At 46.3% G+C, this 22,270-nt stretch overlaps 1 protein-coding gene across 1 annotated transcript; it reads left to right on the forward strand.

The window, feature by feature from the left end:
* The first annotated feature begins 5,582 nt into the window (after positions 1–5,582).
* Positions 5,583–21,927, forward strand: NOC4L (nucleolar complex associated 4 homolog). Its single transcript, XM_081966930.1, has 15 exons — positions 5,583–5,768; positions 6,960–7,080; positions 7,610–7,716; positions 9,358–9,459; positions 11,079–11,228; positions 12,521–12,620; positions 12,896–12,930; positions 13,491–13,541; positions 14,505–14,616; positions 14,902–14,962; positions 15,268–15,378; positions 15,702–15,865; positions 16,882–16,964; positions 19,356–19,469; positions 21,770–21,927. The coding sequence occupies exons 1-15, from the start codon at positions 5,655–5,657 to the stop codon at positions 21,884–21,886; spliced, it is 1,542 nt and encodes a 513-aa protein (XP_081823056.1). The 5' UTR covers positions 5,583–5,654; the 3' UTR covers positions 21,887–21,927.
* The last annotated feature ends 343 nt before the right edge of the window (positions 21,928–22,270 follow it).

Below are 22,270 nucleotides of genomic sequence, written 5' to 3' on the forward strand. Positions count from 1 at the left end.
CCCTCCGTCACTCTGACATTTAGGGAGATGGAGCCTAAACTCTTGAAAGTTTTTTAATAAATCAGCCATGCCGATCAAAGTCGATCTCTTTTTGCCACCTTATCCTCCTCACCATGTAGGTTTTTCCATTGTGTTCAAACTTTTCCAGCTTTTGCAGATTTAAGAAAAAAAATATATAAGCACTCCCCAACTGCATATTCCCACATTTCCCCATCAGTCTTCTTCATCATCATCATTTAGGTAAAAGTAAAGGTCTCCCAAGCACATATGTGCTAGTCGTTCCTGATTCTAAGGGGCGGTGCTCATCTCTGTTTCAAAGCCGAAGAGCCAGCGCCATCCGAAGATGTCTCCGTGGTCATGTGGCCGGCATTATTCAACACCGAAGGCGCATGGAATGCTGTTCCCTTCCCACCAAAGGTGGTTCCTATTTTCCTACTTGCGTTTTTTATGTGCTTTCGAACTGCAGAAGCTGAGACAAGTAATGGGAGCTCACTCTGTTACGCGGCACTAGGGATTCGAACCGCCAAACTTCCAGCCTTTCTGAACAACAAGTTCAGTGTCACAGCCACTGAGCCACCACATCTTGCTTTGAGGAGCATTTTGCAAATCTTCTTTTGCCTTTGCAGAATCCAAAGGAGGAAAATGAAATGAAGCTATGTCTTCAAATGAAAAAACATTATTGTTTTCTAACACCAAAGGCCACAGAACGTCTGGAGCTGCTGCAGTTCAGCACGTACTGCACCATTTCTTCCCTAGCAAATATTTCTTTTATTTTACCGGGTCCAAGTCTGTGTTGAAAGGGTCCTCCCTCCCCCAAAGAACCATGACAAGTAACGGGAGCTCACTCCATTACGCGGCCCTATGGATTCAAACTGCCGAACTTCCTGATCAACAAGCTCAGTGTCTTAGCCACTGAGCCACCGCGTCCCTACATCATCATTTAACAACCCCACAATCCCTTCCAGGGTGGGAGTCTGGGCAACAGAATGGAGCTAGCAGAGTGTTTACTGGCCGGATGCCCATCCTGTTGCCATTGCGGAGTTTTGTTCAGCAGATATATTCTCATTGTGCCCAGAGAGAGAAATACCTGCCTCTACCTAGGATCGAACACACACAGTCTCTTGATTGTGAGGCAAGAGCTCCACCTCTAGGCCACTGCACCACTTTATTTCCCCATCAGCCTTGAAGGAAGTTTAAAGAGAAGAATTTTAAAAATACAGGTAGTCCTCAACTTACCACCACAATGGAGCCCCAGAATTTATGTTGTTCAACAGAAATCTGTTAGGTGCGTTGAGTTTTGCCCTATTTTACGACTTTTCTTGCCACTGTTGTTAAGTTGTTCAATTAGTAACACGGTCGTTAAGCGAATCTGGTTTTCCCATTGACTTTGCCGGTCAGAAGGTCGCAAAAGGGGGATCGCCAGACCCCGGGGTGCCGCAAAGATCATCAATACTGCCCATTGCCAAGCATCTGAATTTGGAACACGTGATGTCGTAAGTGTGAAAAATGAAAGAAGCTACAACGGTCGTAAGTGTGAAAAATGGTGGTAAGTCCCTTTTTTCCCCAGCGCTGTCACTAACCTTTGAACTGTTGTAAATCCAGGATTACCTTATTCCCAAATTTCCCCATCAGCCTTGGGGGGGGGGGGAATGTTTAAAGAGAAGAATTTTTAAAAATGCAGGTTTCATTTCCTCTGTTTTAGTTTGTATCCGTTCTCATTCCTAAAAAGTTTAAATAATACACAGTGGCGGCCAAAATTGTGGAAACCATTTGGGAAAAGTGTAACTTTTCAAAACTAGTTTAATACCACCACTTTTGGGGGGGAGTAATATCATAAAATTAATATATCATTTAATCAAGCATGCAATGCTGCCCCCGGAGCTCCACATAATCCCCGACCTCCGGTCCTTCCGACGCGCCCTAAAAAGTTGGCTTTTCCAGCAAGCCGGCCTGGCATGTTAATTTTAATTTTAATTTATTTTAAATGTATTGTTTCTTTTAAAAAAAATCGGTTTGGTCTTTTTGGAAATGGGTTTAATCTTTTTTTTTTTTTTTACTTTTGTGATGTGTGTTTTTAATGTTGTACGCTGCCCTGAGTCCTTTTGGAGAAGGGCGGCATATAAATCCAAATAAACCTAAACCTAAACCAATAACTTTTATGAAGGATTTGCTATTAGAATAGCAGTTATAAAGAAGAAAAGTGAAACGAGCTATACAAAAAAGATCACTATGGAAAAAATGAGATATACAAAAATGATCATAGGAAAAACAAGATATACACAAATGATCGCCGTGTCAGTTGATACTTAGTTGGGTAAACTTTAGCATGAATTATGGGCCTTACAACATCTTCCCATGGAGTGCACCAAGCCTTTTAGTTGTTATCATGTAAAACGTTACCATGTAAACAGCCGTTATAATGTAAAATTGGGTTTTATTACTGGCTATAACTCTTCATAGAATACAGATAATTAAACAAACCGTGTTGCATTACATTCTTATCTTTCCATGGATATTATTATTATTATTATTTCTTTGGATTTCTAAACCGCCCCCTCTCCCAAAAAGGGACTCGGGGCGGTGTACAGTCAGATAAAATGCAGATAAAATACATGAATAACAATATAAATAATATAAAAACAATTAAATACTAAACATTTAGATGGAGGAGATAAGACTGTACAAGAAATAAATATGCTATGGAAACCCTAAAAAACATCCCCAATTAAAATACCCAAATCCAATTAAAATATATCCCCGGGAGGCAAAACTAAGAGAGTGCCAGGCCAGCTGATTGAAACAGGTGAGTTTTTAATTTTTTACGGAAGGAGCGGAGGTCGGTGGTGGTTCTGATGTGGGGGGGGGGAGGTCATTCCAGAGGGTTGGGCCCATCACAGAGAAGGACCTACTCCTAGGTGTCGCCCGCTGGCATTGCCTAGTGGACGGCACCAGGAGGAGTCCCTCCCTGTGTGAGCGGATTGGTCGTAGGGACGTGTGTGGTAGGATGCGATCCTGCAGATAACTAGGTCCTATGCCATGGAGCGCTTTAAAGATGGTAATCAATACCTTGAAACGCACCCGAAAGGCCACAGGCAGCCAGTGCAGCTCACGCAGGAGGGGTGTTACGTGGGAGTATCGTGTACTCCCCATGATGACCCGCGCGGCTGCGTTCTGAACTAGCTGCAGTCTCCGGATGCGTCCCAAGGGAAGCCCCATGTAGAGGGCATTGCAGTAGTCCAGGCGAGACGTCACCAGCGCATGAGTGACCGTGCGCAGGGCACTCCGGTCCAGTAGGGGGCGCAATTGGCGCACCAGGCGGACCTGGTGGAACGCCCCCCTTGCCACGGCTGCCACATGGTCCTCCATTGACAGCCGGGCATCAAGGAGGACGCCCAAATTGCGCGCCCGCAATGGTACTACTCCCAAAATAAAATGGTGTTATAAGCCATCAAACCTCAAAAATACACTTTCCCCAAAAGGTTTTCACAATTTTGGCCACCACGTTTATGGGCAGGGGAATGGAGAGACCAGGGGGAGCAATAGGCAATTATACCCCTTTAGGAAGAACATTCTCTGCCCAGCCAGATGTGCTAAATTCCCATGCCTGGGGCTTCCCAGATGTGCTGCATCCCCCCCCCCCGGTTCCCAATATTCCTCGCCTCCATTCGGGGGCTTTTCCCAAGCCATCCACCCACCCAAAGCCTCCCACCCAAAAAAACTAGCCAGGTTTTCGGTCTGGCTAGTCTAAAGAAAAGAAGAATTAGGGGTGACAAGATAGTCATTTGAGTATTTCAGTATTTGAGGGGCTGCTCCAAAGAAGAGGAGGTCAAATTATTCTCCAAAGCATCAGAAGGCAGGACAAGAAACAAGGATGGGAACTCATCAAAGAGAGAAGCAACCTGGAATTAAGGAGAAACTTCCTAACGTTGAGGACAATTTACCAGTGGAACAGAAGTTGTCTCCAGAAGTTGTGAATGCTCCAAGACTGGACGTTTTTAAGAAGAGACTGGACAGCCATTTGTCTGAAAGGGTATAGGTTCTCCTGCTTGGGGGGGGGGTGGACTAGAAGACCTCCAAGGTCCCTTCCAACTCTGCTATTCTTCCTCCCTCCCTCCCTCCCTCCCTTCCTCCTCCATCACTGGAGGTTTTTAAGAAGAGATTGGATATCTATTTGTCTGAAACTGTATAGGTTCTCCTGCTTGAGCAGGGCGGGCTGGACTAGAAGACCTCCAAGGTCCCTTCCAACTCTGCTATTCATCCTTCCTTCTTTCTTTCCTTCCTTCCTTCCTCCCTCCCTCCCTCCCTCCCTCCTCCATCACTGGAGGTTTTAAAGAAGAGATTGGATAGCTATTTGTCTGAAACGGTATAGGTTCTCCTGCTTGAGCAGGAGGGGCTGGACTAGAAGACCTCCAAGGTCCCTTCCAACTTTGTTTTCCTTCCTTCCTTCCTTCCTTCCTTCCTTCCTTCCTTCCTTCCTTCCTTCCTTCCTTCCTTCCTCCCTCCCTCCCTCCCTCCCTCCCTCCCCCATCACTGGAGGTTTTAAAGAAGAGATTGGATAGCTATTTGTCTGAAACGGTATAGGTTCTCCTGTTTGAGCAGGAGGGGCTGGACTAGAAGACCTCCAAGGTCCCTTCCAACTTTGTTTTCCTTCCTTCCTTCCTTCCTTCCTCCCTCCCCCCCTCCCTCCCCCATCACTGGAGGTTTTAAAGAAGAGATTGGATAGCTATTTGTCTGAAACGGTATAGGTTCTCCTGCTTGAGCGGGCGGGGGTGTGTGTGTGTGGACTAGAAGACCTCTAAGGTCCCTTCCAACTTTGTTTTCCTTCCTTCCTTCCTTCCTTCCTTCCTTCCTTCCTTCCTTCCTTCCTTCCTTCCTTCCTTCCTTCCTTCCCTTCTCTGGAAGTTTTAAAGAAGAGACCGGATAACTATTTGTCTGAAACGGTATAGGTTCTCCTGCTTGAGCGGGCGGGGTGTGTGTGTGTGTGTGGACTAGAAGACCTCTAAGGTCCCTTCCAACTTTGTTTTCCTTCCTTCCTTCCTTCCTTCCTTCCTTCCTTCCTTCCTTCCTTCCTTCCTTCCTTCCTTCCTTCCTTCCTTCCTTCCTTCCTTCCTTCCCTCCCTCCCTCCCTCCCTCCCTTCTCTGGAAGTTTTAAAGAAGAGACCGGATAACTATTTGTCTGAAACGATATAGGTTCTCCTGCTTGAGCGGGCGGGGTGGTGGTGGTGGACTAGAAGACCTCTAAGGTCACTTCCAACTCTGTTTTCCTTCCTTCCTTCCTTCCTTCCTTCCTTCCTTCCTTCCTGTCTCCGGAAGTTTTTAAGAAGAGACTACAACCATCTGTCTGAAACGGTATAGGTTCTCCTGCTTGGGTGGGGGTGGGGGGCTGGACTAGAAGACCTCCAAGGTCCCTTCCAGCTTCTATTCTATTCTAAACAGTCGATTCTAAAGCTCCCCAAGAGCCGGGCAAGAGGCTTGTTTGCAAGGGGCGCCCGGGAAGCTCCGCGCGGCCAGGGGCGGAGCGCTGAATGGGCGGGGCGGAGGCGGAGCCGGCGGGCGAAGGCGGAGCCTGGCCGGCCTTCCTTCCGCGCGCGCACGTGGGGGGCCGCGGGTGGAGGAGGCGCGACCCGGCGGAGGAAAGCCCAGCTGCGGAGCCCATGGCGGAGGCTGCGAGGCGAGGAGCCGCAGCCCGGCTGGCCGCCTGCTTGGAGGAGACGCTGGGCAGCCGCCGAGGCGCCAACCGCGTCTTCGAGATCCTGGAGCTTCTGCAGGTGGGCGCAGGGAATGCAGTACTCGCCGGCCCTTGGAAGGGAGGGAGTGTGTGTGTGTTGTATTCACACGTTGTACTCACGTGCAATAGTCTTCGGGCCCTTGGAAGGGTTTGTGTGTGTGTGTTTTATTCACGTGTTGTATTCACGTACAATAGTCTTCGGGTCTTTAGAAGCGTGTGTGTGTTTTATTCACATGTTTTATTCACGTGCAATAGTCTTCGGGCCCTTGGAAGGGTTTGTGTGTGTGTTTTATTCACATATTGTATTCACGTGCAATAGTCTTCGGGTCCTTAGAAGCGTGTGTGTGTTTTATTCACAAGTTGTATTCACGTGCAATAGTCTTCGGGTCCTTAGAAGGGTGTGTGTTGTGTTTTATTCACATGTTGTATTCACGTGCAATAGTCTTCAGGTCCTTAGAAGCGTGTGTGTGTGTGTGTGTGTGTTTTATTCACATGTATTCACGTACAATAGTCTTTGAGCCCTTACAAGAATGAAATGAGCAATTGCATCCAGTTTGGGTCACCGCACTATAAAAAAGAGGTTGAGACTCTAGAAAGAGTGCAGAGAAGAGCAACCAGGATGATGAGGGGACTGGAGGCTAAAACATGCCATGAATGGTTGCAGGAACTGGGCATGGCTAGTCTAGTGAAGAGAAGGACCAGGGGAGACAGGAGAACAGTCTTCCAAATATTTGAGGGGCTGCCACAGAGAGGAGGGGGGTCAAGCTATTTCCCAAAGCACCCAAAGGCCAGACAAGGAATAATGGATGGAAACTAATCAAGGAGAGATTCAACCAGGAAATAAGGAGGAATTTCCTGACAGTGAGAACAATCGACCCATGGAAGAGAAGTTGCCTTCAGAAGTTGTGAGAGCTTCATCACTGGAGGCTTTCAAGAAGAGACTGGGCTGCCATCTGTCAGAAACGGTGTAGTGTCTCCTGCTTGGGCCAGGGGGTTGGACTAGATGACCTACGAGGTCCCTTCCAACTCTGTTATTCTGTCAAATCTGTCAAATTGAGAAGAGCAAGGCAATTACACTCTGCTCCTGAGCATATGCAGAATGTCCTTTCTTGTTCATCAGAAAGATGCAGCTGCTTTCAACAGCAGCTCGCTAGTTTCCGTGAATCTTTCCTGTAGCTGTCTCACTCCTGTGATTTCCTTTCCCCAAATCCTGGTTTCCCCGAACTCGCAGGCTGAGGACCAGGAGATCATCGTGTCTGCCATCCGGACATGCAGCCGACTCTTCGGAGCTTTACTCACACGGGGCGAACTCTTTGTGGGAAAACTTCCCCCTGAGGAAGACACTGTCCAAGGTAAGAGCATGGCCTTGGTATGTGTCTGGGGGGACGGGGGGACGGGACAGCTATGGGTGTGGTAAACAAGACACAGATTTTACTAAGAGTAGGGAAATTTTAGGCCGTTCCCGAGCATGGGTGATGTGGCAATGGTGGAGCATCTTTCCTGGTTTATCAGGAGGAAGATGCAACTGCTTTCAATGGCATTTTCTTCCTGGGGGATGGGGTGGGGTTGCAGCAATCCTTTAGGGGTAGTTTTTAAGGCTGTGCATGCTTCAGATCTTATTTGACAAGAAGTGCTTTGGACCTCAGTTGAGTACAGCCCTTCTGGGTTCATTAAAGCAGCTGCATCTTTCTTTTTAAAGGATTTGATACAAGAGGTCCAAAACTCTCCCGAATCTACTCATTAAAACAATTTTGGTTGCAATTTTGCCGGGTAGCTTATTCATGGCTGGGTTTATACCGAGTATATATGGTAGCTGATGACCTCAAAGCGGTGGGCAGCTCCTCTTCACCTTTCTCCGGTCCACGCCTTGCTTTGTTTCAGGAAATTACAGAGCAGAAGAGAAATATAAAATGTGGATGAGGCATCGCTACAACAGCTGTATCACCTGTCTGGGGGAACTGATGGGACACGAAGCTTTCCAGGTCAAAGTGAGTTTTTGCCAAAGAGCCATCTTTTCATTTGATGAATTCTTGCAAAACAAAATAGTCTAGCCAAAGTTTTTTTTTTTTTAAAAAGAGATTTGTAAACAAATCATTTCTGTCTGGTCCTTTCCACTTTGGTAAAAGTAAAAGATAAAGGTTCCCCTTGCACATATGTGCTAGTCGTTCCCGACTCTAGGGGGCGGTGCTCATCTCTGTTTCAAAGCCAAAGAGCCAGTGCTGTCCGAAGACGTCTCCGTGGTCATGTCGCCGGCATGACTCAATGCCGAAAGCACACGGAATGCTGTTATCTTCCCACCAAAGATGGTCCCTATTTTTCTACTTGCATTTTTTATGTGCTTTCGAACTGCTAGGTTGGCAGAAGCCGGGACAAGTCACGGGAGCTCACTCCATTACGCGGCGCTAGGGATTTGAACCGCCAACCTGCCGACCTTTCTGATCGACAAGCTCAGCGCCTTAGCCACTGAGCCACTGCGTCCCACTTTAGAAGCATGCTTTTAAAAAATCTGCTTTCTCTCAAAGTAGAAAGACAGCATATCAGGGAAAAGAAGCTGTTTTTCCTCCCCTGAATGTGCTAGCTTTCTACTTGCAGGGAAGTCACACTTTTCATCTAGAGGAGCATGTTGCAAATCTTGTTTTGCCTTTGCAGAAGCCAAAGGAGCAAAATGAAATGAAACTATATCCTCAAATGAAAAACATTCTTGTGTTCTAGCACCAAAGGCCACAGAACGTCTGGAGCTGCTGCAGTTCAGCATGTACTGCCCCATTTCTTCCCTAGCAAATATTTATTTTATTTTACTGGGTCCAAGTCTGTGTTGAAGGGATCCTCCCTCCCCCAAGAATCATAGCTATATAAAGTCAGTTTATTTTGGCTTTTGCTGTAATTTCGCCATTGTCTCTCTCTGTCCCAAATCAATATCTTCAATCAATGAATTAAACGAGTGCTTTTTAAACTTAGCAACTTTAACAGGGGTGGACTTCAACTCCTAGAATTCCCCAGCCCTCTTAAAGTAACTAAGTTTTTTGGGAGAAAACTAACTTAGTGCAATAGGGACTGTTCGATTCCTACTTAGCATCCTCCGTGCATTTAGCTAAAGGTAAAGATTCCCCTCGGACATATGTGCTAGTCGTTCTCGACTCTAGGGGGCAGTGCTCATCTCCGTTTCAAAGCCCAAGAGCCAGCGCTGTCCGAAGACGTCTCCGTGGTCATGTGGCCGGCATGACTCAACGCCGAAGGCACACGGAACACTGTTAACTTCCCACCAAAGGTGGTCCCTATTTTCCTACTTGCATTTTTTACGTGCTTTCGAACTGCTAGGTTGGCAAAAGCTGGGACAAGTCACGGGAGCTCACTCCGTTATACGGCGCTATGGATTCGGACCGCTGAACTGCTGACCTTTCTGATCGACAAGCTCAGCTCCTTAGCCACTGAGCCACCATGTCCCTTCATTTAGCTAGCTGAGGCTTCTGTAAACCACAATAAAACAGTGGTTTAGGGCCTCCCAGCTTCCTTAGCTACCAAAGTGTTAAAAACACTGCAGGATTTTTGAAGGATATTTTGCGGGGGAGTGGAATGGACTTAATATTCAGTATCTCTTTTGCTTTCTTACTTGTTTGTTTTGGTGGAAGGAAACTGCTCTTTGTACCCTGATGAAATTTGTTGAATTGGAAGCCAAGCAGCCTTTGGTCAAGAATGAATGGAGTTTTAATTTCCCGCGGGAGCTTTTACAAGTAAGTTGTCTGAATTCTGATACAGTCCTTCTGGGTTTATCTTTGACTTTGATTCTTGTTCTCGGAATTAGAACTTTGTTGTTGTTAGTTGCGAAGTCATGTCTGACATATCGTGACCCCATGGACGACGTTCCTCCAGGCCTTCCTGTCCTCTACCATCCTCCGGAGTCCATTTAAGCTCACGCCAATTGCTTCGGTGACTCCATCCAGCCACGTTTATTCTCTGTCATCCCCTTCTTCTTTTGCCCTCCATCGTTCCCAGCATGAGGCTCTTCTCCAGGGAGTCCTTCCTTCTCATTAGGGGGCCAAAGGATTTGAGTTTCCTCTTCAGGGTCTGGCCTTCTAAAGAGCAGTCAGGTCTCCTCTAGGACTGACCGGTTGGATGGCCTTGCAGTCCAAGGGACTCGCAGGAGTCTTCCCCAGCACCAGAGTTCAAAGACCTCCATTCCTTGGCTTTCTTCCTTCTCATTAGGTGGCCAAAGTCTTTGAGTTTCCTCTTCAGGATCTGGCCTTCTAAAGAGCAGTCAGGGTTGATCTCCTCTAGGACTGACCGGTTGGATGGCCTTGCAGTCCAAGGGACTCACAGGAGTCTTCTCCAGCACCAGAGTTCAAAGGCCTCCATTCTTTGGCACTCAGCCTTCCTTATGGTCCAACTTTCGCAGCCATCCATTGCAACTGGGAAAAACATAGCCTTGACTATGCAGACTTTGTTGGCAGGTGATGTCTCTGCTTTTTAGGATGCTGTCCTAAAGATTTCCCAAAGCTTTCCTCCCTAGGAGCAAGCGTCTTTTTATTTCTTGGCTGCAGTCTTGCGGCCAATGATCTTGGAGCCGATGACCCAAAATAATGCAAGTAGTTCTTGACTTAACAATAATTTGTTTAGTGAAGTTACAACGGCACTGAAAAAATATGACTAACAACCATTTTTCACTCTTACGAATGTTGCGGCATCTCCACAGTCACATGATCCAAATTTGGATGCTTGCATCGGACTCGTATTTATGACCATTGCAGTGACCCAGAGGGATAGGATAGAATAGAATAAAGAATGGAATAGAATGGAATAGAATAAGGAATAGAATAGAATAAGAATATAGAATAGAATAGAATATAGAATGGAATGGAATAGAATAAGGAATGGAATGGAATTGAATAGAATAGAATTATTTATTGGCCAAATGTGATTGGGCATGCAAGGAATTTGTCTTTGGTGCATATGCTCTCAGTGTACATAAAGAAAAATAAAATAGAATACATTCATCAAGAATCATAAGATACAACCCTTAGTGATAGTCATAGGTTGCTAATAAGCAATCAAATTATTCTAGGAAACAAATAAGACAATATAAATTGTAAAGATACAAGCAACATGGTTATAGTCATAAGTGGGAAGACATAGGTACTAGGAAGGAAGAGAAGAAGAATAGGAATGCAGTCTTAGCGAATAGTTTCACAGTGTTGTGGGAAATAGTTGTTAAGCAGAGTGATGGCATTCGGGGAAAAACTATCCTTGGGTCCAGTTGTTCTAGGAGAGAGAATTTCTATCTGCCAGGCAAGGAGTGGCAATAATGCAAAATGGAATTGATTCTGCCCCTTCATTCTCTTTGCCTCCCTTTCAGGTAGTGGTGGAGGGTCTAATCCAGACCGATGAGAATTCCTCGCTCCTCATCTCGCGTTTCCAGGAATTCATGGAACAGGACGATGTCCGGTTCTTTGTGATGAAGGCGGTGGCCGAAAACCTGGGCAACGTGATGCCGAAGGCCAAACAGGTATCTCGACATCCCGGTTTATTGAGAGCGGAACTCTGTTTTACATATTTCTTTTTTGGATGGTCATATCAGGCACCTTTTGGGGGGTCAATAGCACTGCAGCCAGTTCTGTCCTGTGTCCTACGACTTCCTTGGCATGAATATGCCTACTAAAATGAAATCTCTGTTGCCATCCTCCTTTCCACAAACCATACTCCCTTCTGGCACTGATGATGTGACCTAGTTGGGTCATGAAAGGTCTGCAAGAAACCACCCAAGCCCAGAGAGCATCAAGGACCATACATTTCTCTTCCTCCTCTCCTCCTCCTCCAGTCCAGAAATCCCACTCCCTTCTGGCACTGATGATGTTACCTAGTTGGGTCTTGAAACATCTGCAAGCTCAGAGAGCCCCCAAAACTCCATAGTTCTCCTCTTCCTTCCCCCCTCCTCCTCCTCTACCTCTCTGCGAACCTCACTCCCTTTTAGCACTGATGATGTTACTAGCTCTGGCCATGAAACATCTGCAAGAAATCAACGAAGTTCAGAGAGCAGGGTGGAATCCATAGTTCCTGTTCCTCCTCCATCATTCCACAAAACCCATTCCCTTTTAGCGCTGGGAAGCCTGCAGAGTGCTCCTGGGGGCTGGGGAGAGCAAAAATGGCACTTGGGGGTGTGTGTGTTTAGGAGGCCAAAAACGAGCCCATTTTTGGTGAAAATGGGACACACAGGGCAGAGTTTCCGCAGGCCAAAAATGGCTGTATTTGGTGTATAACACGCACCAACATTTCCAACCTCTTTTTTTGGGGGGGCAGTGCTGCTTATATTCTGAAAACTACTGTATTTTGTTTGCTTTTAGAGGTTGGGGGGGTGAGGAATACCTTGACTATATCTGGTTCTCAAAGCAAGCAGGAACTGGGGATGTCTCGTTTAATGAAAAGAAGGACTAGGGGAGACATGATAGCAGTCTTCCAATATCTCAGGGGCTGCCCCAAAGAAGAGGGAGTCAAGCTATTCTCCAAAGCACCTGAGGGCAGAACAAGAAGCAATGGGTGGAAACTAATCAAGGAGAGAAGCAACTTAGAACTGAGGAGAAATTTCCTGACAGTTAGAACAAATAATCAGAGGAACAGAAGTTGTGAATGCCCCAACACTGGAAGTCTTTAAGAAAATGTTGGATAGCCATTTGTCTGAAACGGTATAGGGTTTCCTGCCTAGGCAGGGGGTTGGACTAGAAGACCTCCAAGGTCCCTTCCAACTCTGCTATTGTATTATAAAATGCCTGCAGTTCTATTGTCTGTTTTTCCTTCCCACAGGCTCCCTTTCCGATTTACCAAAAGAATGCCTTTGCTCTCATTTCGTCCATTGTCATGCCGAGTGAGGAAAGCGAGATAAAAAATTTTCTAGTAAAACACGGTGAGTCAAATTCCCTGGTTTCTTGCATCTGTGTCCGACGAGAATTGTGTTCAAGAGTGAACTTGGCTTATTCGTGGTTAAACAACCCATCAGGTTGAATGTTGTCCATGGAGTCCCGGTGGGTCGGACACGAATTCGCGACTAACAACAACAACAACAAATGATTGACGTTGATAAATTATTCCAAAACTTTGGGAGGAAACATTTCAAAGAGTTGTCTTGATTCTCACAGTTGTTGTTTTTTTAAAATTGGGTCTCTCTTTCTCTCTTGACAGCTAATCAGGAGGAGTGGAAAGTGTCCAAACTAAAGGTAAATATTTTCATAGAGTGAAATTATTCATTGTTGCTCTTCTGTTGACCTTGCTTAAGGCAAATCTCCCCAGAAAATAAGGACCAACTGTCAAGGCTCCGACAGATGCCCTCATTAATTCATGAGTCTCGAGCCAAGTTTCAAAAGAAAACCAGTTATTTATTAGGAGCAGCATGTCGGCAGCTACTCGAGTGAGGTCAGTTCAGTCCTAAGTAGTTTATGGTTCAACTTTGACCCTGTGTCCCCCCTCCTCTCATGCCTCACAAGCCTATGGCAACTCAAGAGCAGACTAGAAATGCTTCTGTGAATTGACACCAATCTTACCAGGTTATGTGAATTTAGTTGCTGAGCCTGATGTATAAACTTAGCTGATAGGAAAGTAAGGGGGGGAAAAGAGATGTTTGAACGAAGCAGGAATGGCCTGATAGCGGCTTGAAACATCTCAAGAACTTGGATGTATTTTGATGGACACGCTTGGCTTTCCCATTGAAGCCTGCAGGATATGGTCCATTCTGAAGGTTGCTCCACGTCTTTCTCCATAACTTTCTTTCCCCCCACAGGAACACAGACGGGCCTTTGAGAGGATGTGGCTTGGATTCCTGAAATATAAGGTAGGGGCCTTGAGGATCTCAAAGGTCTGATGGTGGGGTTGATGTCACACCTGAGTAATAATTTCATCCATCTGTTGTCTCCAGTGCACCTAAGTCAGAGAGATTAGAATGTGGAAGGAAGGAAGGAAGGAAGGAAGGAAGGAAGGAAGGAAGGAAAATGGAGAGGGGAAGGAAGGAAGGAAAGAAAGAAGGAAGGAAAGAAAGGAAAGAAGGAAGGAAAAAAGAAAGGAAGAAAGAAAGAAAGAAAAAATGGAGATGAAAAGGAAAATGGAGAGGGGAAGGAAGGAAAACGGGGAGGGGAAAGAAGAAAAATGGAGAGGGTAAGGAAGGAAGGAAAATGGAGGAGAAGGAAGGAAAATGGATAGAGGGAAGAAGTAAAACTGAGAGGAAGGAAGGAAAATGGGAAGAAAGGGAGGAAAATGGAGAGGAAGGAAGGAAAACAGGAAGGAAGAAAAATGGAGAGGAAGGAAAATGGAGAGGAAGGAAGGAAGGAAAACAGGAAGGAGGAAAATGGAGAGAGGAAGGGAGGAAAATAGAGAGGAAGGAAGGAAAACAGGAAGGAAGAGGAAAATGGAGAGGAAGGAAAACTGAGAGGGGAAGGAAGGAAGGAAAACAGGAAGGAGGAAAATGGAAAGAGGAAGGAAGGAAAATAGAGAGGAAGGAAGGAAAACAGGAAGAGGAAAATGGAGAGAGGAAGGAAAACAGAGAGGGGAAGGAAGGAAGGAAAACAGGAAGGAGGAAAATGGAAAGAGGAAGGAAGGAAAATGGAGAGGAAGGAAGAAAACAGGAAGGAAGAAACTGGCTTTATTCAGCCCTTGCACCAGGCCATGCTTGAAATAGTTGATTGGAGCATCCATCCCTCTTAACTAACATGGTCCACCCTCTCTCTCTCTCTCTCTCTCTCTCTCTCTCTCTCTCTCTCTTTCTCTCTCTCTCTCTTTCTCTCTCTCCCTCCCTGTGTAGCTACCTGGAAGCCTCTACAAAAAAGTGTTGGTCATCCTACATGACTCCATCTTGCCTCACCTGAATGAGCCCACCCTCTTGATGGATTTCTTGACCGTGGCCTACGATGTGGGTGAGTGGTAGTTCCCAGGAATGTAGGGTGGACCTTTAGGGAAGAAACGATGGGAGCAGGAAAGAGGATCCAGTCTTGAGAAAGGGTTGGGTGAACCTGTCGGCCACTAACCTCACATCTGGTGGCTCTGAATGTCATCGGTGATTCGGCTGGGTCTCCCGAAAGATAGCTTTAACTCCCTTTTTACTTGGGTTTCCTGCTTCAGCGGGGGGTTAGACTAGAAGACCTCCGCGGTCCCTTTCCAACTCTCTTTTTCTGAACCTCGCTTTGTGCATCTCTTTTCAGGTGGAGCCATCAGCCTTCTTGCCTTAAATGGACTGTTCGTTTTGATTCTCCAACATAACCTGTGAGTTGCCCTAGCAAATCCTCGAAAAAGTTCCCTCTTCTTTAGCCAAAGGGTTTTTAGTTCCCCTATTCACACATTACAGTTCCTTTTAAGACCGGTTTTGTCTGCCCAGGTGTCTTCAGTTACTGTCCTGCAGTCGTAAGTGGGAGGAGATGGGTGATAGGAACGATGAGAAGACTAATTGTAATAGTAATCCAGACTTAGTGAATAGTTTGACAGTGGTGGGGGAATTATTCTGTTGGGAATGTTTGAATTCAACATTCTTTAAGTTAATTTGTTGGTTGGTTGTTGTTGTTTTTTCGTAGGGAATATCCAGATTTTTACACAAAACTCTACAGTCTTCTGGACCCCTCTATCTTTCACGTAAAATACCGTGCCCGGTTCTTCCGTTTGTTGGACCTGTTCTTATCTTCGTCGTAAGTCGAGGTTTGATGCTTCACCCCAGACCTACTTCATATCCCATTTCCCATCGCTATCCCAATAATAACCTCTGTGTAGAGTCTGCTTTTTAGGGACGCGATGGCTCAGTGGCTAAGACCCTGAGCTTGCCGATCAAAAAAGTCGGTTCGAATCCCTAGCGCCACGTAAGAGAGTGAGCTCCCGTTAACTTTTCCCAACAAAAAAATGGTTTGATAGAGATTGCGTGCAACTAAAAAGGATATATAATATGGAATGCAAGAAAAGTAAAAGTGCCCCCTTTGAGTTCTCTTTACTTGGTGGTCTCTGCTACTTCCAACAGGCACTTGCCCGCATATCTGGTGGCAGCCTTTGCCAAACGCCTCTCCCGACTGGCGCTCACCGCCCCGCCGGATGGTTTGCTGATCGCCATTCCTTTCATCTGCAACCTCTTGAGGAGGCATCCATCCTGCCTGGTGCTCATCCACAGGCCCAACGGCCCAGCAGGTGAGAGAGGGAGCTCAGAAAGGCTACGTTTTTCACTCGCTTCAGTTGAGGTTGACTTAACTTTGAGGAAGAAGGCTGCAAATTTGTAGATACAACCAGGGGTGGGCTAATGACGTACAATGACAACAAAGCAGGGATGAAGTGCTACCAGTTCGGGCCAGTTCACCTGAACCGGTAGTTTAAAATGCTTTAAAAAGTTTTTTTAAAGTTCCGATGATCAGCTGTGCCACATTCAGCTCTGCCGCGCGATCATTGGAACTTTTTTTCTCAGGGAAAACCAGTAGTTAAAAAATGCTTTAAAAAGTTTTTTTAAAGTTCCGATGATCAGCTGTGCAACATTTAGCTCTGCCGCGCAATTTTTGGAACTGTTTTTCTCCGGGAGAACTGGTAGTTAAAAAATGCTTTTAAAAGTTTTTTAAAAGTTCCGATGATCAGCTGTGCAACATTCAGCTCTGCTGCGCGATCATTGGAACTTTTTTCCCCTGGAAAACTGGTAGTTAAAAAATGCTAAAAAAAAAAGAAGAAGAAAAAAGTACCTACGATCGCGCGGCACAGCTGATTGTTGCACAGCTGATTGTCAGAACTTTGTCGTACTTTTTTAAAACAAATGCTAAAAAAAAAGGATTAAAAAAAGGTCCGACAATCACCCGCCACAGCTGATTGTTGCACAACTGATCTTAAAAACTTTTCCGATGATCAGCTGCGCAACAATCAGCTGTGCCGCGCGATCTATATTCGCTAGAAAGCAGGAAATCCTGCTCCCTAGCGAATATGAATCGCGCGGCACAGCTGTTCCCAGCTGTTGGTTCGTGTGAAGCAAACTGGTAGCAGACTTCAGAGCATTTACCCCTGCAGTAAAGGCTTAGAACGTGAGCAACTTGAACTTAGAAGTGGGGGGTTGGAGGAGAAGCAGCTACCATCTCCTGTGACGGTGCAAGGCAAGGAGAAGATCTGGTACTCCAGTGCTACAATGCTGTTGTGGAGGGCTGATTCTTTCTTTTTATCTTCTTCTTTAGAGATGATGGAGGATCCTTATAAGATGGATGAAAAAGAGCCCATGGAAACCAGGGCACTGGAGAGCTCCTTGTGGGAAATCAAGGTAGGTTTTTTTTTCATCTAAGACAGGGGTGTCCAAACTTTTTGCGAGGAGGGCCAGATTTGGTGAGGTGAAAATGTCTGGGGCCGATCATTCAGCCTGACATTCTTTGAACCCTTAACATTAAATGTGAATTGACTACCCTATTTTTCGGAGTATAAGATGCACCAAGATTTTGAAGAGGCAAATTAAAAAAAAAGTTTTTGCACTCTCTCAAAAATGGCCCATTTTTTCACGAAAATGGGCCTTTTTTTTAAAGGGCATGAATAGCCTTTAAGAGGCTTCTAGAGTGCTCCTGGGGGCTAGGGGGGGGGCAAAGTTGAGCAAAAAAATGGCTCGTTTTTTGCTCATTTATGCCCTCCACAGTCCCCAGGAGCACTCTGAAAACCTCCTAAAGGCTATGCACAGCCATTTTGGTGAAGGGGGCAGAGTTTTGGGAGGCAAAAAATGCTGTATTCAGTGTATAAGATGCCCCCAGATTTTTAGCCTCTTTTTTGAGGGGAAAAAGATGCATCTTTATACTTCGAAAAATACGGTATTTTATGAAAGACTAAACAAATAACTCCAGTGGGGAGAAGAGGCTGCGGGCCGCTTGAAATTTGAAAAAGGGCCACATTTGGCCCCCGGGCCGCACTTTGGACATGTCTGATCTAAGAAGAACTTGGGTGGAATTCTGGTTTCATAAATCCAGCAGGGAGGACGATGGATTGGGTGGCCAACATCTGCACCAGCTCTAACAGTTGTAACTTTAGCAGTCACTTGATCCACCAAGAAGACTCCCCGACAGCAAGCTACTAGTAGAGTACCCTACTACTCTAGCACTGATGCTGTTACCTAGTTGGGTTAAGAAGCGTCTGCAAGAAAACCACCAACCTCAGAGAGCATAAAGGACCCCACAGTTCTCCTCCTCCTCCTCCTCCTCCCTGCTTCAACCTCCTCCACTCTGCAAACCATACTCCCTTCTAGCACTGCTGATGTTATCTAGTTGGGTTATGAAATGAGCCAAGGGGGCGCAGTGGTTAGAATGCAGTACTGCAGGTTAACTCACTGCTCATTGCTAGCAGTTCGATCCTGGCCGGCTCAAGGTGGACTCAGCCTTCCATCCTTCCGAGGTGGCTAAAATGAGGACCCAGACTGTTGAGGGCAAGAGGCGGACTCTGTAAACTGCTCAAAGAGGGCGATAAAGCACTGTGAAGCGGTATATAAGTCTGTGCTATTGCTATTTCTTCCCTTCCTCCTCCCTCCCTTCCTTCCATGGTGCACAGTGGTTAGAATGAAGACCCAAATTGTTGGGGGCAAGAGGCTGGCACTGTAAACCGCCTTAGAGAGGGCTGGAAAACACTGTGAAGCGGTATATAACTATTTGTGCTGTTACTATTGCTTTCCTTCCTTCCTTTCTTCCTTCCTTCCTGCCTGCCTGCCTGCACGCCTGCACAGTGGTTAGAATGCAGTATTGCAGGCTGACTGCCCACTGCCAGTAGTTCGATCCTGACTACCTCGAGGTTGACTCAGCCTTCACTGATGTCTGACTCTGAAGGCAGCTGATAACTGGTATAGGGCTCTGGCCCACTCTCTGCCTCCGACACAGAGCTCTCCTCAGAGCCTTCCCCAGACTCCAAGACTGGCCCAGGTTCCTCCCCAGCCTCTTCACTGTCCGATTCTGCCACCAGATCCGCTGGACTCTGGCTGGCCACAACAAGCAGTGATCCTTCAACCTTTGTGGCCTGGCAGCCCAGCGCAGTTGGGGGAGGACCAGTCCACATAATGGGTGGGCGGGAGCATATGCACACGCAGCTCAAGTTGAGCTGCACAAACGTGTGTATACATGCACCAGTCTACCACTTGAACAAGTTGAGCGGTGTCTACATGGTGCGGGCCAATTGTGAGAGATCATGCCCCAATAGTGGGCCACGGCCCGGGGCGGTTGGGGCCCCCTGATGTACCGCCGCTGCATTCCTAACGTAAGCATGGAGAGACTCTCTTTGGTGACTCCGATGGATTGCTAGTTCTTTGTCAAGGCTTTGATCAATGTCAGGCAACTGTCAAGAGTATTGAGAGCTCATGACTGGAAGAGACATGGCAACTGGGTCAGTTTGGAAACTGTTTGGAAACTGAAAGAGTATTTGCTGGAGACAGCTAGGAGCCTGGGCATGGCTTAGCTCTGTAGCTCTGAGTCTGTGCTGAGCTCTAAACTAATCTGCTGCTGAACTGAAACTCTTCTCTGCCTGTTTTTCCTTGTGTTTGCTACCACGTTGGAAAACCTGCTTTTGGTGTTGTCTATTTACTTCTTGTGTTATACTGTATATAAAGGGAAGTTGACGAATGCTGCTGAATCTGCCTGTGCTTTCTGGATGTGATTGCTGCAACAGGCTCTTTCTTTTTGGGTCTCCCTAGACGCTTCAGAACCATTATCACCCGGACGTTGCCAAAGCTGCAGAAGAAATTAACCTGCCCCTCTCTCAGATGGAACAGGATTTGTCTGAGATCCTAGAATTGACATCCTTTGAGGTAACGATGCCCCTAGGGACAAGTCTTCTCTACCTTGGGACCCTCTCCAGTTGAATGGTCCGTTAGTTACCATGCTAGCTGGGGAATTTATTTATTTATTTGTCAACAAATCGTGGTCGCCACGATGTAGAAAAGAGGTGGAGACTCTAGAAAGAGTGCAGAGAAGAGCAACAAAGATGATTAGGGGACTGGAGACTAAAACATATGAAGAACGGTTGCAGGAACTAGGTATGTCTAGCTTAAGAGAAAGAAGGACCAGGGGAGACAGGATAGCAGTCTTCCAATATCTCAGGGGTTGCCACTAAGAAGAGGGAGTCAAACTACTCTCCAAGGCACCTGAGGGTAGAACAAGAAGCAATGGGTGGAAACTAATTAAGGAGAGAAGCAACTTAGAACTGAGGAGAAACTTCCTGACAGTTAGAACAATTAATCAGTGGAACAGAAGTTGCCTCCAGAAGTTGTGAATGCCCCAACACTGGAAGTCTTTAAGAAGATGTTGGATAGCCATTTGTCTGAAACGATATAGGGTTTCCTGCCTAGGCAGGGGGTTGGACTAGAAGACCTCCAAGGTCCCTTCCAACTCTGCTATTGTATTGTATAACAAGCACAAGGAAACAAGTATGAAAAAACGGCACAAATAAGTGGATATAAATAAGCAAAACATAGCCACAAACCCATAAAAATAGTACATACCAATGGGGACAGTAGGACAGGGTCGGTAGGCACTCTGGTGCTCTTACGCACGCCCCCTTTATGGACCTCTTAAGAAACGCGTAAGGTCCACGGTAGACAGCTTAAGGTAAAAGGTAGGGGGCTTAGAGGATCTAACAACAGGATCAGGTAGGGTGTTCCACACATTTACTATTTACTATTTGCAAAAATCGTTTTTCCTGCAACCAAGATTAGAACGGATTGCATTTGGTTTGTCTCTATTGACAGCCCTTGCGTTATTGCAGTTGAAGTGAAAGTAGTTGTTTACACGTAGGAGGTTATGGCAGATTACCTTGTGACCTAAGCTCAGGTCGGGATGTAGACGGCGTAGTTCAAGGTTATCCAGGCCTAAAATTTCAAATTTTAGACGGAATTTTATGACGAGGTGAGGAGCGGAGTCCCCTTCTTGTAAAATACCTCTGGACCCTCTCCCATGCTTGAATGTCCGAAATGCAGGGTGGGTTCCAGGCAGGTGAGCAGTACTCAAGGATAGGCCTGGCAAAGATTTGCTAGGCCCTGGTTAGCAGCACAAGCATTCACCAGAGAGAAAACTATGTAAAATAAGGTTGACCACTCTGAATTGCCTTTCGGGGTTCAGTTCTGGGAGTTGGAAGTCCTGAGATGGTAAGGCTGCCCCTACAGGTGTGTCCGTCTGAACAGCAACAGCACTTAGGACTTAGAGTATTAAGAGGCACCTAGGTTTTGAAGAGGCAAACTGTTTTTAAAAAGTTTTTGCACTCTGCAGACCTCCCAAAAAATGGCCTGTTTTTTTGCGAAAACGGGCCCGTTTTTCCCCCCCAAGAAAAGGCATGAATAGCCTTTAGGAGGCTTACAGAGTGCTCCCCAAAAAATGTCCATTTTTCGCTCATTTCTGCCCTCCCCAGCCCCCAGGAGCACTCTGCAAGGCTCCTAAAGGCTATGCACGACCATTTCGGTGAAGCGGGCGGGGTTTCGGGAGGCCAAAAATGCTGTATTCAGTGTATAAGACGTGCCCAGATTTTCAGCCTCATTTTTTGAGGGAAAAAGGTGCATCTTACACTCCGAAAAATACGGTCCATACCGCTTCGTATACTGTAGCCTTCTCTCTAAGCGGTTTACAGAGTCAGCCTATCGCCCCCTAACAATCTGAGTCCTCATTTTGCTGACCTCAGAAGACGGGAAGGCCGAGTCAACCTTGAGCCGGTGAGAATCGAACTGCTGGCAGTCGGCAGAATTAGCCTGCAATCCTGCATTCACCAGTGGTTACTGGTGCGTGTTGCAATGGCTGGGAGTTCAATCCTAGGTAGAGGCAGATATTTCTCTCTCTCTTGGCACAATAAGAATAGATCTGCCAAACAAAACTCCGCCCTGGCGACAGGAAGGGCATCTGGCCAGTAATCATTCTGCTAGCTCCATTCAGACTCTACCCCGCAAGGATTATGGGATTGTTAAACGAAGATGATGACCGCATTTTAAAAAGCAGTCTGGGAAAATGACACAACCAAGCTGGGATTGATTGTTGGAGAAAAAAGAAACTGAGTGAGTGAACGTGGAAAATAAATTGCTTTTTTCCTCCCCTTCTCTCCCTCCCTCCCTCTCCACCCCCAAAGATATTTGATCGGGATATTAAGAAAGAATCGAAGGAAGTTCCATTGGAATATCAGCCAGCCCGAGGACTCTTTGGGAAAAAAGATGATCTCTTTGCAGAATACTTTTCACTGGAATGACTGCCGGGGTAAAAATGCAATAAATACCTTCTCTCTCTCTCTCTCTCTCTCTTTTTAAAATTTAAAGTGTTATGCACTGCAATTCTTGGTGCTCTAAGGTGGTGGGTGTATTTCTTGACTGCTTGTTTTCCCTTCACTGTTGAGAGATGGCTCTGGTTTGTTCTGAATTTCAACATTGTCCAGCAGAGAGCAGCAAAATGACTGTCGGGACTTTTAAGGGGGGGGGGGGGGAAATCCCATAGCTAATAGCAAGAAGGCAATGACCAGATTGTTGTGAGTTGGGAAGTTGTATCCAACCCACTGTGACCCCCATGGACAACGTTCCTTGAGGCCTTCCTGTCCTGTGCCATCCTCTGGAGTCCATTGAAGCTCACGCCGACTGCT

The sequence above is a fragment of the Natrix helvetica genome, assembly GCF_964273705.1.
Source record: "Natrix helvetica genome assembly, chromosome: 14".
In the NCBI taxonomy this organism is placed as follows: domain Eukaryota; kingdom Metazoa; phylum Chordata; class Lepidosauria; order Squamata; family Natricidae; genus Natrix; species Natrix helvetica.

Coding starts and splice junctions, on each gene's coding strand:
- NOC4L (XM_081966930.1), top strand. CDS start 5,655: ATGGCGGAGGCTGCGAGGCGAGGAGCCGCAGCCCGGCTGGCCGCCTGC. Junction 7,081..7,609: donor TGAGGAAGACACTGTCCAAG/GTAAGAGCATGG, acceptor GCTTTGTTTCAG/GAAATTACAGAGCAGAAGAG. Junction 12,621..12,895: donor AAATTTTCTAGTAAAACACG/GTGAGTCAAATT, acceptor CTCTCTTGACAG/CTAATCAGGAGGAGTGGAAA.